The following is a 12,904-nucleotide window of genomic DNA, read 5'->3' on the forward strand; positions in this document are numbered from 1 at the left end:
AGGTGAAAAAATTATTAAAAACGAACAATTTAAAAAAAAGTTATGACGTTTTTAGTAGCAAATTTTCGATATATGGATTTATTGAAGAAATTGGTTCCAAAAAAATTTTTTTTTTCACTGAAATTGTTATAACTTTGTCAAATCTTATCCAAATGCCTAAACCTTGGTATCAAAAGATAGATGTAAGAGTAGGCTACAAGTTCACATAACTCTATAGATAGAAGGGGTGTATAGAGGGCCGGAGGGGGGAACCGGAACACCATCGTAACCTTAAAAAATACAAGTTTTTCACACGAAAGAGTGTTTTTCTGATAAAATATGTTATCTTTATACACAAAAACTTAATCTAATTTGCTTCCATTCCATTTCCAAATATTAGTGGTCTTTTTTAGATTAAAGGGTGGACGTCTTTGTTATGTTTTAACACCCTCGTAGTGAAATGTTACATTCTTAAACATATTTAAACCTAAAAAACACTGATTATATTTTGTGTTAAAAAGTTTAAATTATATTTTCTTACTTTACATCATATACAAGTGGTGTATAAATTGACATTAGGGGCGGGGCATGTGCCATGCTTAACGCCCCAACCCACCCACCCTGCACCCCCCGCCCAGTCTTATCCAACCTAAAAAAAAATTTTTAAATATATATGAATAAAGGTTTTAAATAGAATTTATGGAAAAAGAGAAATAAGTAAATAGATTAGTACTTAATAGCATTATGTAAAATTTAATTTAAAACAATTAATTGTAATAGTGATAGGCTGAATAAATAAAATGAACAACATATTAATCAATGATAGCTTAAAAAATGTTAATGAAATTGGTCATTTCATTCTACTGCACTTTGAGGGATAACACAATACTAATGCATTAAATAGTCTATATAAATAAAAACATAAATTCGATAATCATTCAGAAACTTTTCTAAATCATAAATTTACCAGCAGAAGGTTGTGCACATGTAACTAAAGATAAAAAAAAGTTTTTATAAAAATTTGCAATTGATAGGAAAGGTGTGTACATGTATGCAAATAATAGTTTTTAAACTTACTGGTCGTAGTATCCAATGAAGATGTAACTAAAGGTTATCAAAGTTCTAGTTAAAAAAAAATACTCTAATTGCCAAGATAAACATATTGAAAGGTAAAAATTTGTACACATACCACTTATAGCAGATGTAGAAGGAACTAAGTTTAAAAATTATTTAATAAAAAATTTATATTGCAATCGCCAAAAATATATACACATATTAAAAAGTAATAGTTATTAAACTTACCATTTGTTGAAGACGAGGATGTAACTAAAATTCAAATTTGTAATAAAAAATAAATATTGCAAAATAATGACTTTAAAATTGGTATTCTTTGAAATCTATTCACAGATTAAAAACTAATTCAATAATCATTAACATATACAAACTGATACAAACTTACTAGCAGTAGGCCGCGTAGATTCGACTAAAAATGTTAAAAAAATTTTACACAATATAATTTGAAATTGTCAACATCAAGTTACAAATGTAACAATCGTTCAAGCTGTTCTGCTTAAGGTGCAACAACTATACTAAAAAAATGAAAATAAACAATGAAAATATAACTATTCAAATATAAAGATATTATTTTTATAAGCAACAAGCTAAAATTATGAATGGTTATAAACTTATGTAAACAATAAACACAGATAAAGATAAGTATACAATAAGTAAAGAACATTAACTTAAGTTTTTTAAGTGTTTCTATATATGGGAAGATATTTTAAATGTTTTATTAATATTTACTTAATTTTAACTATTTTCTCTTTGTGATTATGTAAATGTTTTTTTAATTAATAAACCCAATATTTATGTGACTTATACTTACGAAATCTTAAAAAATCCACAAAAAGTTGGGTAGGATCTAAACAAGATATAAATGTTAGACATGCTTGTATAATAATTTAAACACTAATCCACAGATAAAGAAGTTATAATCCAAATATGATAAAAGACAATAACAATGATTATCATTAAATGATATGTTTTATAATAAACCACATATTAATAAGTATATTACATACTTCATTAGATTATTCTTAACAAAAAACTTCTTAGTGTTTTTAAAATATTAAATGTTAGTGTTTTAAAATATTAAAGCTGTTCCTATTGAATGCCAACAGTTTTAATCTGAAACATTAATCTTTTTTTATGTTATATAAAAAACAATTAAGGTTTTACATTTATCATTACTTTTGGATATGAGAAAAAAAAAATTGAACTTACTATCTGTTAGTGTAGCCACAAGATTTTTGTTGGCATTTTCCATATTTAATTAAATCTAATAATATAAATCAAAATAATTCAAAATAAGATTTTCATTTGAATCCCCCCCCCTTATCCAGATTTCGGCCCCCACCCGGATTTCGCTTAAAAAAAAAAATAACAGAAAAACCGAAATTAGGTACCTAAAGTCCAACACTAATTAGAGTAATTGCTAATCCTGATTTTTCGTTGAAATTTGGCATGTTCATAGAAAATGCATAAAGCAAACTATTTTAATAATAAAAAAAGCGGACTTTACATTTCTTCGACTAAAAGTCCAAGTGACAACATCAACCAAATTTTCATGCAAAATTCTCAGCAAAATACTCCATAAAAAAGTATGGTAGCGATACACAATAATGATATAAAAAACAAGCCTAACCTTTCTTTTTTTCAAAAGTTGTCAAGGTTTATATATGTTTCTAAAAAGAACCACCTCAAAAAACCGTTTGCCTAGAGCTACCTGAAAAAAGTGGTATACTTGGTAAAACACAAATTAAACTAATTGCTAATCCTCATTATTCGTTGAAATTTGGCATGTGCGTAGAAAATACATGAAAGAAACTATTTTAATAATAAAAAAAGCGGACTTAACATTTCTTCGACCCCAAATTCAAGAGAGAACATCAGCCTAATATTTAGGAGCAAAATATCACATAAAAAAGTTTAATAACCATAATAAAAGTTTTAAAAAAGTGAAGATTAGTCTTTCTTCTTTCCAAAAAGTATCTATGTGTATATATGTTTCTAAAAAGAAATTCATAAAAACTACGTCTGCCTCACGCTGCCTCAAAAAAAAGTTAAAAAAGTGAGAGCCAAAATTTTAGCATAAAAATCGGTTCCGTAAATCGCTATTTCCGCGTACCTACATCTATATATTTTTTTATCGTTATATGATTATAGAAAAAACAATTCAAAACTTTATTATTTTTTATGTAAAGTACTTCAATATGCTGACAAATAAAACTCTAACAATCAAGATTTAAAAAATAATTTATCAAAAGAATATCTTTTTATTTTTTATTTTTAAAAATTAGTATATATATATATACATATATATATATATATATATATATATATATATATATATATATATATATATATATATATATATATATATATATATATATATATATATATATATATACACTAATTATAAAAATATAATCTACAGAGGAAGTACTTCATAATTTCTTTCGGAAACCATTTTTAAAAAAATTTTTTTTTTTTAACGGATTTTATTATTTAATCTGTTGAATCAAGGACGTATTAATAGATGGACGTTCAACGCATTGTTATAGATCAAAGGTGCCGCCAATTAGCCAAAAACTATGCGTGTTACCGTCAATTTTCTAAATTCATGATTCAGATATTCCGACTTCTACCCGTCAAATTTCCGTCAAAAAACCTCCATCAGTAAACCCATTATAATTATGCATTTACTGAAGCTTATGGTTATAAAAGACAAAAAAATTAATCAAGAATAGTTCACAAATCTGAAAAAGGTTGATTTGAGCTATGAACTTTACTTAACAAAAATTTAACTGAGTTTAAACTTTGACGTCTAAAACTAGGCTTTTGCAAAAAGGCTATGTATGGTTTACTAGAATGGATAGAGTAAAGTGAAACAAATTTTCCTTGTTAAATTGAAATTGCTATGACACAGTTTAAAGGTCGAAAAAGATATTTATAGTGCTCTTTTTACCCCACTCTCAGATTATGCTTCCCACTTTAAGGTTCAAATCAGGGAGTATTTCTTATTTTTGTCGGAAATGTGGAACTTTTTTGCCTCGCTTTTTTTTTCTCTTGAACTTATGATTTTTTTTTTTCGTCCTTGTTAAAAATTTTCTTATTTGCGATACCTAAATCGCATTTTGTCTAAATGTATTATAACTAAAAGCATCTTAACCCTTTCATGCGCTGGGTTGTTTTATAACAACAAATTAAACTAAGCTTCCCCACTGCAAGTAGTGCATTCTAACCGATTGAAAACAATAATTTAAAAAGGAGAGTTGAAAAAGGCTGTAGAAAAAGTCTACTTTAACATTTCATACTACCACTGTCATTTTGTAGATAATTTTTTATGGGTTATGTTAGTTATGGGAAAATAATTGGAGCATGAAAGGGTTGAAATTCATAAAAAACTATTGATTTCAGAAGTTGGAAAGAAATATTAAGTATGTATTTTTAATGAGCATTTTTGATAAAGCATTTTTAAACAGTCAGTCATGTAAAGCTACTTTAACTTATAATAATCTTATTATTTTTATTATTATTATTGTTCTTACTAATAGTAATAACATTATAACAAAAGTAATAAGACCATACCTTTCGTTGCATATTCTTGAGCCTTCTACAAGTGATGTATAGCCTTATTTTTAACCTTTTCTAGATATATCAAAAGAAGTAATCTTATACTCCTATCTATTATCTCATTACTGGATAAATAATTAGTCTTCATGAGGAATATTTAAAACATTTATGTAGAAAGTGTGGCTGCATAATAAAACAGGATAGTCACTGATAAAACCTGTTGTTATCTTTAAACAAGCAACTCTTAGTTTTTACAAGCTGGATATAACCTCAGACTATTAAAAAGTTCATCCTGAATATTTATGCAAATCATGTTATATGGTCTTATACAGGTTAGGTTTAAAATCAAAAAAAGGCTTTGAAGTTGAGAGGAAAGATAAATTCTTCACTTTTTCTGAACACAGAAACCTGTTATGTATGTAACACACTCACAAGAGTTGGAAGAAATAAAAAAGTACATGCGATAAGTATTCATCAACAGTTAAAGCATTTGCATCAAAACATGATTTTGACTATTACAATAAAAATAACCAAAATTATTTTGTAATAGTTAAAATCGTTACGTATTTCATCCTGACGTTCATCCGCTTTTACAATTTAAATATCATTTCTTAATTCATTGTGCACAATGAATTATGTACATCGAGCCATATATAGTCATTGAACTACATATTCATTGTGCACAATGAATTACACAATGACGCAACTACAAAAAGTTCTTTGGCTGGATTGAGCTGCCTTAGACCACCCTTGGTAATGGTAATTTGTTATTTAATTACCATATTAGAGGGAACCAATCTACCAAAAATTCAAAATGGCGGAAGAGAGGGAAACGACTAAAATTGTAGAAAATGAAAATGCTGAGAGTGAACAAGCCGTCCCTGCCATACTTGATGGAAAGTTTTTCAAAATTATATCTAAAAGTAAAACTACAGGGGATGTTAAAATTATTGCACAGTGTATGTTATGTGTTGGCAAAAAAACCTACAGTGGTTCACTGAAAGCAACTTCTAATTTTACTCAACATCTTCAGGTATGTATATAACTACAAAAACACTATATTATATTGCGCACTAAACATTAAAAACAATAAACTCATAAAGCAACACAGACAAACGCTAATGCTATAACATAACACAAATAAATGCAATAATCTCGGTTGATTGACTGTTGTTGTTGTTGTTGCAGAATGCTCATGGCAAAAAGCGAATCGAGGAATACAAGCAGCACAAGGTTTCAGTTGCAAAACAGCGTAAGCGCTCGGTAACTGAGATGGAATCTGGAGTTGGAGGTGGACCTTCTGTCGAATCTGGTCCTGCTTCTAAGAAGTTGAAACAAATGCATATTATGCCTCGAAATTAAACATCCATTTCACAGGATGAAGTTGACAAGCTTATTGCTGACTACGTTGTGCAAGAAATGCGCCCCTTGATCACAGTGGAAAAGCCGGCGTTCAAAAATTTGATCCACGGACTCAATCGCAATGTCAGTATACCTTGTCGCAAAACATTAGGCAAGCGATTAAACGCCCGTTTGCAAAAAATGCGTGATGATAAAAGAACAGTCTTTAGTAAAGTACCATTTGTTTGTACAACAGCTGACATTTGGTCAGTGAACCAAAAGAGCTACTTAGGAATGACAGCTCACTATATTGATATTAGTACTGAATGCTCAGTATCACGCATATCTGTTGCTCTTTCCTGTCAATGTTTTCTTGGAAGTCATACTTACGACTCAGTGGCTGCCATGATCTCAAAAATTCATAATGATTATGGGTTACACGTGGAAAAAATTACAGCAACAGTAACAGATAATGCCTCTAACTTCAGCAAAGCCTTCCGAGAATATTTTGTAGATACTAGCAGTACTGCATCTGGTTCAGGGATCTCTGCAACTGCTGAAGAACAAATTCAGGAAACAGGAACTGGTGATGATGATGAAGCAGAAAATTCCGACAATGATGTTGAAATAGCGGACATGACTGCAGTCCTAAATTTACCAGTTAGCGAAGACACGGATGATGATACTGAAGTTGTTCTGCCTCACCATGAAGCTTGCAATAGTCACTCTCTCAGCCTCGCATCAACTACTGATGCAGATAAAGCATGTGATTCTGATGCTAATTTCAAACGTCTTTATCGAGCTGCATTAGCCAAGTGTACCAGCATTTGGAATTTGCTTCATAGAAGTTCCAAGGCATCGGATGCTGTGAAAAAAATCATCGCAAGGGCAATACTGATACCAGTCCCTACACGATGGAACTCCCGGTATGATGCATTGAAATGCATTCTCCAGTTGCAAGATAAGCTTGGAGAAATATGCGACGTTTTGAAGTTGCCAAAGTTCAAAAAGAAGGAGTTAGAATGTCTAGAAGAGTATGTAATGATAATGGCTCCTATTGCTGTTGCCATTGACAGGTTACAAGGTGACAATGTGTACTTTGGCGATGTATTTCCGACGCTGCACACCGTACAGCAGAAGTTGCAGGACCTGCAGCAGAAATCACTGAAGCATGCTAAGAAATTTGCAGAATCTATGCTTACAAGCTTGAAAACAAGATTTGAGGTTCATCTATCATTTTCTGAACATAATGCCAGCAGGATAGTTGCAGCAGTATCGCATCCCTACTTCAAAATGAGATGGGTTCCGGGTGATAAAAAAGATTTCTGTCGTGATCTCTTCGTTCGTGCAGCTAAGTCTCAGCAACAACAGTTGTTGGACAGAGCTAATACTATTTCTGGCCCTGACCCACTTCCAGCTACTCAATCAGCTGGTGGCAGTGGCATGAGTGATGATTTTTTCTCGTTTAGCGAAATTAACATTGCAGAACAAACAACAGTCAACAACGAATGTTTATCGTACTTAAGCGACTCTGGTACGGATTTTAAAATCTTGGCAAAATATGAAGTTATAAAACACGTATTTGTGAGGTACAATACGACCTTACCTTCATCCGCACCTGTTGAGCGGTTATTTAGCACCGCTGGACAAATTCAGACGCCACGAAGGAACTGTCTTAGTGATGCAACATTCGAAAAACTGTTACTTTTAAAGGCCAATAAATGTTGATTTAAAGGTTAAATTATGTCAATAAAGTTGTGATGTACGATTCGAGTCGTTACAATTCCAGTATTTTGTATTTTGTATTTAAAATAGTTTTATAATGTATTTTTATTTGAAATACTTTCCTTGTATTTTATTTTTATTTTCATTTCAAATACTTTTTAGGTAGACTATTTTATTTTTATTTCAAATACTTTTAAAAAGTATTTTGCCCAGCACTGACTAAATCTTCAATCTGCTAATATCATATTCTCCAACATTTCATGCATAAACATCTGTAAATGTAGTAATGACTTCTACTATCTTTTTTTTTAATCAGAAATAAATTTTCTTATTTTAAAAATTTCCGAAGCACATCAAATGAGGATGTTGGGATAATTGAAATGAAAGAAGGTAACACAGTTGAAAACTTTAAAGTTATTAGACATAAAGATTGTTCATTAATATGTTCAGAAGTCTGTTGTGATTTTAGTACCACCTACCATAGTAACTTGCCTTTAATGGAATCCATATTATAGAGTAACGAAAGTCAATCATCTATTACCTTTAACTAGCCATTTTTTAACTGTGTACATTTTCTTACACCAGTATATGTAATAAATGTAAAGACAGCTTGCAATCTTCTATATGGAAGTTCAATAGCACATTACAACAATTTATAGCTTTAAATAATTTCTAAAATCAAAATTAAGAATTTTTACAATATTTTCATAATCTGGGAGTATTTGCAAATATAAAATAGCACCAGTTTAGACATTAAGTTCCACAACATGCAAGTACAAACACACTTTTAGTACCAATGCAACATTACTTTTCATACTTTTTAAAATTCGATTCTCTAAGATATTTATTGTGACATTTCGGACAGATAAATTTAGTTATTAAGCGTTCTTCTGTTTTTTTCAGCATTTTGGTTTCTTCTTCTGCAATCAGCTTCTCTGTAGGAATTGCTGGTGGTATGAGCTCCAATTCAAAATCCTCTGATAACAAGTCCCCTAACTCTTCAAGATATATCTCAATAAAATCATCCACAACTATTTCAATTTCGTTTTCAATATTTTCAAACAAAAAAGAATAATCTTCTTGATTAATAGCAAAGTTTTCTGTCATACTCATTTTATGTATCGCTGCTCAGAAAAATATTTTTAAAAATATTTTTATTGGATAGCCGAGACCATCTTTTTCCGACATCGAATAAAATAAAAATACTCCCCGGTTTCGCAATTATCACCTATTGTTTCGCTTTTGTTATCTAAACAATACCGTAACACGCATATCTTTTTTATAGAACAATGCGTTGAACGTCCATCTATTAATACGTCCTTGGTTGAATTAATGGAATTTCGAAGACTTCGTAATTTATTCCGTTAATTTTGCTGTTTTTGGAAACTAATTACTTCGTTAATTTAACGGAGACACGCAATCCGTTACTTTTTCTAATGGATTGTTTTTAGAGTGTATATATACAAATATATATATATATATATATATATATATATATATATATATATATATATATATATATATATATATATATATATATATATATATATATATATATATATATACAGTGCTTCTAGAAAGTATTAGCGCACTCGTAATTTTTTATTATGGACAACTTCAAATCAATATAAATTGTAAAGTAATTTAAATTTTGAACTAATTTTTTTTTTAAATGAAAGGTAAAAGCAATGAAATTAAATTATAATGTCAAATATTGTCAACCTGCTAGTTTTTTTTATGAGTTAATTAGAAGTTTAATGACTACTCGGAAAAATGTCTGAAATTAAGCGTGCAAAAGTATTAGCGCACTTACAGTTTTTCAAAGATTCTAAGAAAGTTTAATACTTTATGTGACCACCTTTGTTTTTAAGGCATGCCAAGACTCTACGCGGCATAGAATCTATAAGTTTTCTGATTAGTTCTTGTGGCACGGTGTTCCACAACTCTTGGATTTGCGTTTTGAGCTGCACCAAGTTAGTGGGCTTGCTTTTTTTTAATTTGCAGTCCATCCAACTCCAAAGATTTTCAATAGGATTTAAATCAGGTGAGCGAGCGGGCCAAGGCATTAGATTCAACCGTTTTTCTTCCATGTATTGCTTTATTGAGCGTGCTGTGTGGCAAGGAGCGTTATCTTGTTGAAATTGCCAGGTGGAGTCAGCCTTGAAAACGTCCATTGATGGCTTTAAATAATCTTCTAATATCTCTCTATATCGATGTTGATTAAGGCGATCAGTGTAAAGATGCGCCAGTCCATTGCTAGATCCAGCAATGTAGCCCCAAATGCCAATTGAACCTCCTCCTCCTTAAACTTTTGACATGATAAAACGAGGATTATATTTTTCGTTTTTGTATCTCCTCGCAACAACCCTTTTCTTGCGATTAATAATTTCAAAATTTGACTCGTCCGAGAAAATTACTTTTCTCCATTGCTCTACAGTCCATGCAGCTCTCTCTTTGCACCATTTTCTACGCTTGAGACGGTCTTTGATGCTTAATAGTGGCTTCTTTGTTGCAAGGTATGAATAGAGGTGTTTTTTCTTCATAAGCTTGCTAATTGTTGATCGGCTAACTTGATGTGCACCCAACGCTGTATTCAGGTCTGAGTCGATTTCGGCTATGCTCTTGTTTGGGTTGCGTCTAGCGAGCATAACTGCTTTATTTTCGTCCCTTTCTGACAATTTTTTGGGACGACCAGAGCGACTTTTGTCTTTTACTGTTCCAAACTCATTATAATTTTTGAGCGTTGTTCTAACGCTGCATTCACTGATATCAAGTTGACGTCCGATTTCTCGATTGCTGAGACCACTTTTGTTCAGGCCAACAACTTGCCACTTTGTTTCAATTGATATGCTCCTTAAACCCATATTTTTGTTGTTGCAATTTTAAAGTTTTAACTAGCTGTATTTCAAATGATTTTCCGCCACTTCAATTTATTCCTCTTATATTTTTTATTGACTATTATTAATCAGCAGAGAGTTTTTAACAAAAATTAACCAAAAAAGTTTTTCTCAAAGGAATTAAACGAGTGTGCTAATACATTTTAAATGAGTGCGCTAATACTTTTGCACGCTTAATTTCAGACATTTTTCCGAGTAATCATTAAACTTCTAATTAACTCATAAAAAAAAACAAGCAGGTTGACAATATTTGACATTATAATTTAATTTCATTGCTTTTACCTTTCATTTAAAAAAAAAATTAGTTCAAAATTTAAATTACTTTACAATTTATATTGATTTGAAGTTGTCCATAATAAAAAAATTACGAGTGCGCTAATACTTTCTGGAAGCACTGTATATATATATATATATATATATATATATATATATATATATATATATATATATATATATATATATATATATATATATATATATATATATATATATATATATATATATATATATATATATATATATATATATTGACAGAGTTCGCGCATCTTGATGTTATCGAGAAATAATTAAAAAGTCTTGAAACGAAGCCATTTTAAACGAAGCCAAGTTAAAACGGCCTCGTTTTAAGATTAAATAATTTATTCCTGAAAATATAACATCATTTTAACATGTTGAATATAACGTTAAATATAACATCAAAATACAAATATAATGTTATTTTAATAATATAGCATCATAAATCTAAATATAACGTTATATATAACGTTACAATCCAAACTTTAGAATTAAATGTTATTATGATGTTATTTTTTTTAGTGTGTAGCTGCCTGGCTTCCATCTCTTGTGTTGTCTGGATCCATCTTGATGGTTCTGAGATTGTGTAATAAGAGGGTCATTGGCCTCATCAAGTCCACCAATCTTTTTCAAAGCCTGACCCTTGAACAGAGGATTCATCAAGTTGGCGACTGATTAGTGCAAGTTGGTTGCTCCAGATTCTAGAAACCGGAAATCAATGACTTTGACTAGTTTTCGGTAAGACATCTCAGCAGTAGGAGACAGGCCACAACGAATAGCTTGCAGAAGTCGGTATTTCAATCCATGTAGATGAGAGATAACTCTGTGAATGGAGACTTTCTTGTCAGCAGAGAAGCTTTCCGAAATGTCCAAGATTTTCCTTAAAATTGGCAAAATTTCGTCAAAGAGGTCAAACTCATCCTCACTGGGAATAGTGGGTGCAAATTTGTTAGCGTCAGACCTGGATTATCCCTGATTAAGCTCAAAGGTCCTCTCATCCTTACAATACTGTCAATCATCATTAATGTGGAGTTCCAGTGGGTTTTGACAGGTGAAATAATTTTCACATACTTTAATTCCTCCCCAGCTAAAAAAACGTTCGAGCACGTTCAATGAACGTTGTGAATGTTTGAGCACGTTATACGAACGTTCCGTAAAAGTTCTCTTAAATTTTGTTATCATGAAACTCGACATTAGGTTGCGCGAGTTCTTCATTCCCGATTGCTTTATGCTTAAACGTTCCAAAAAGCTTACTAAAGTCATGCGAAAGAGGTATTCTGAAATGTTTTTTGCAAACAAGGTAAAAATCTATTTTAAGATATTTAGAATACATATTACATTATAATTTTTTTCTAGAAATTTGAAACAAAATATTCGTTAATATTTCTTAATAAGGCGCAACTGCAGTGTCTCCCCCCCCCCCCCCCCCATTCTTTTTTTTTTAGGATTGATTATGATAGAGAACTTTATGCTGATTCAGAAAAATATAAAAGTATAGACCTGAAAATCAATAGAAAGTGATCTAATTCGAAGTCAAAGTTGTAAAAAATCCCACTAAAAACCCGAATATTCGCCATTTTGAGAAAAATAGGTTAATGATCTTTTAGCATACAAAAGCACACGGCAGTTCCGTAATGGAACTTTATTGTGGGCATGCGCATTTACAAATATTTTTTCGATTCGATTTTTAATAAAGCGTGCAAAACGCAAAAAAATTTGAAAAGCCTTGCCCTAATAACTTAATTTAATATATCTTTCTATGACAATGGCATGTTAAAATTTCTTTTTTTAGTAAGTCTTTATTATTATTAGCTTTAAAGAGAGAAAAATATTAAACAAAAGGATTTGTCAAATCTTTATAAGATCTAGAACTTTGCCTATTTTTTTGGTATGCAGTTTAAGGAAGTCAGCAATTCTTCATAAATAAGTACTTTAATAAATTTCTTGAGAAAAGCTGGAATGTTTAAGAGAACGAGTAAAGGTATTTAAAGAGTTTGTCAAATTTTGAAGAACCGGTTGTTTTTTTTTCTATA

General features: G+C 30.5%; 4 protein-coding genes and 1 pseudogene across 4 annotated transcripts; 3 read left to right on the plus strand and 2 right to left on the minus strand.

Moving 5' to 3' along the window:
* The window catches only part of LOC149883227 (uncharacterized), a 72,714-nt pseudogene that overhangs the window by 56,767 nt on the left and 3,043 nt on the right, over positions 1 to 12,904 (plus strand).
* Positions 414 to 2,425, minus strand: LOC149883231 (uncharacterized). Its single transcript, XM_090099965.1, has 9 exons — positions 2,263 to 2,425; positions 1,865 to 1,900; positions 1,439 to 1,462; positions 1,282 to 1,305; positions 1,169 to 1,192; positions 1,057 to 1,083; positions 947 to 970; positions 600 to 628; positions 414 to 449 (listed from the first exon to the last, which is right to left on the minus strand). The coding sequence occupies exons 1-9, from the start codon at positions 2,303 to 2,305 to the stop codon at positions 414 to 416; spliced, it is 267 nt and encodes an 88-aa protein (XP_089956091.1). The 5' UTR covers positions 2,306 to 2,425.
* Positions 5,429 to 5,976, plus strand: LOC149883232 (uncharacterized). The gene is made up of 2 exons (XM_090099966.1): positions 5,429 to 5,647; positions 5,803 to 5,976. The coding sequence occupies exons 1-2, from the start codon at positions 5,429 to 5,431 to the stop codon at positions 5,974 to 5,976; spliced, it is 393 nt and encodes a 130-aa protein (XP_089956092.1).
* LOC149883233 (zinc finger BED domain-containing protein 4-like) lies at positions 5,897 to 7,806 on the plus strand. The gene has a single exon (XM_090101252.1). It carries the CDS (start codon positions 6,034 to 6,036, stop codon positions 7,681 to 7,683), a length of 1,650 nt encoding a protein of 549 aa, XP_089957378.1. The 5' UTR covers positions 5,897 to 6,033; the 3' UTR covers positions 7,684 to 7,806.
* Positions 8,402 to 8,828, minus strand: LOC149883234 (uncharacterized). Its single transcript, XM_090101267.1, has one exon. The coding sequence runs from the start codon at positions 8,791 to 8,793 to the stop codon at positions 8,485 to 8,487; it is 309 nt and encodes a 102-aa protein (XP_089957393.1). The 5' UTR covers positions 8,794 to 8,828; the 3' UTR covers positions 8,402 to 8,484.

Source organism: Hydra viridissima, unplaced genomic scaffold (assembly GCF_058129835.1).
Source record: "Hydra viridissima isolate aposymbiotic clone 2 unplaced genomic scaffold, HvirCarnegie_v1 scaffold_10, whole genome shotgun sequence".
Lineage (NCBI taxonomy): Eukaryota > Metazoa > Cnidaria > Hydrozoa > Anthoathecata > Hydridae > Hydra > Hydra viridissima.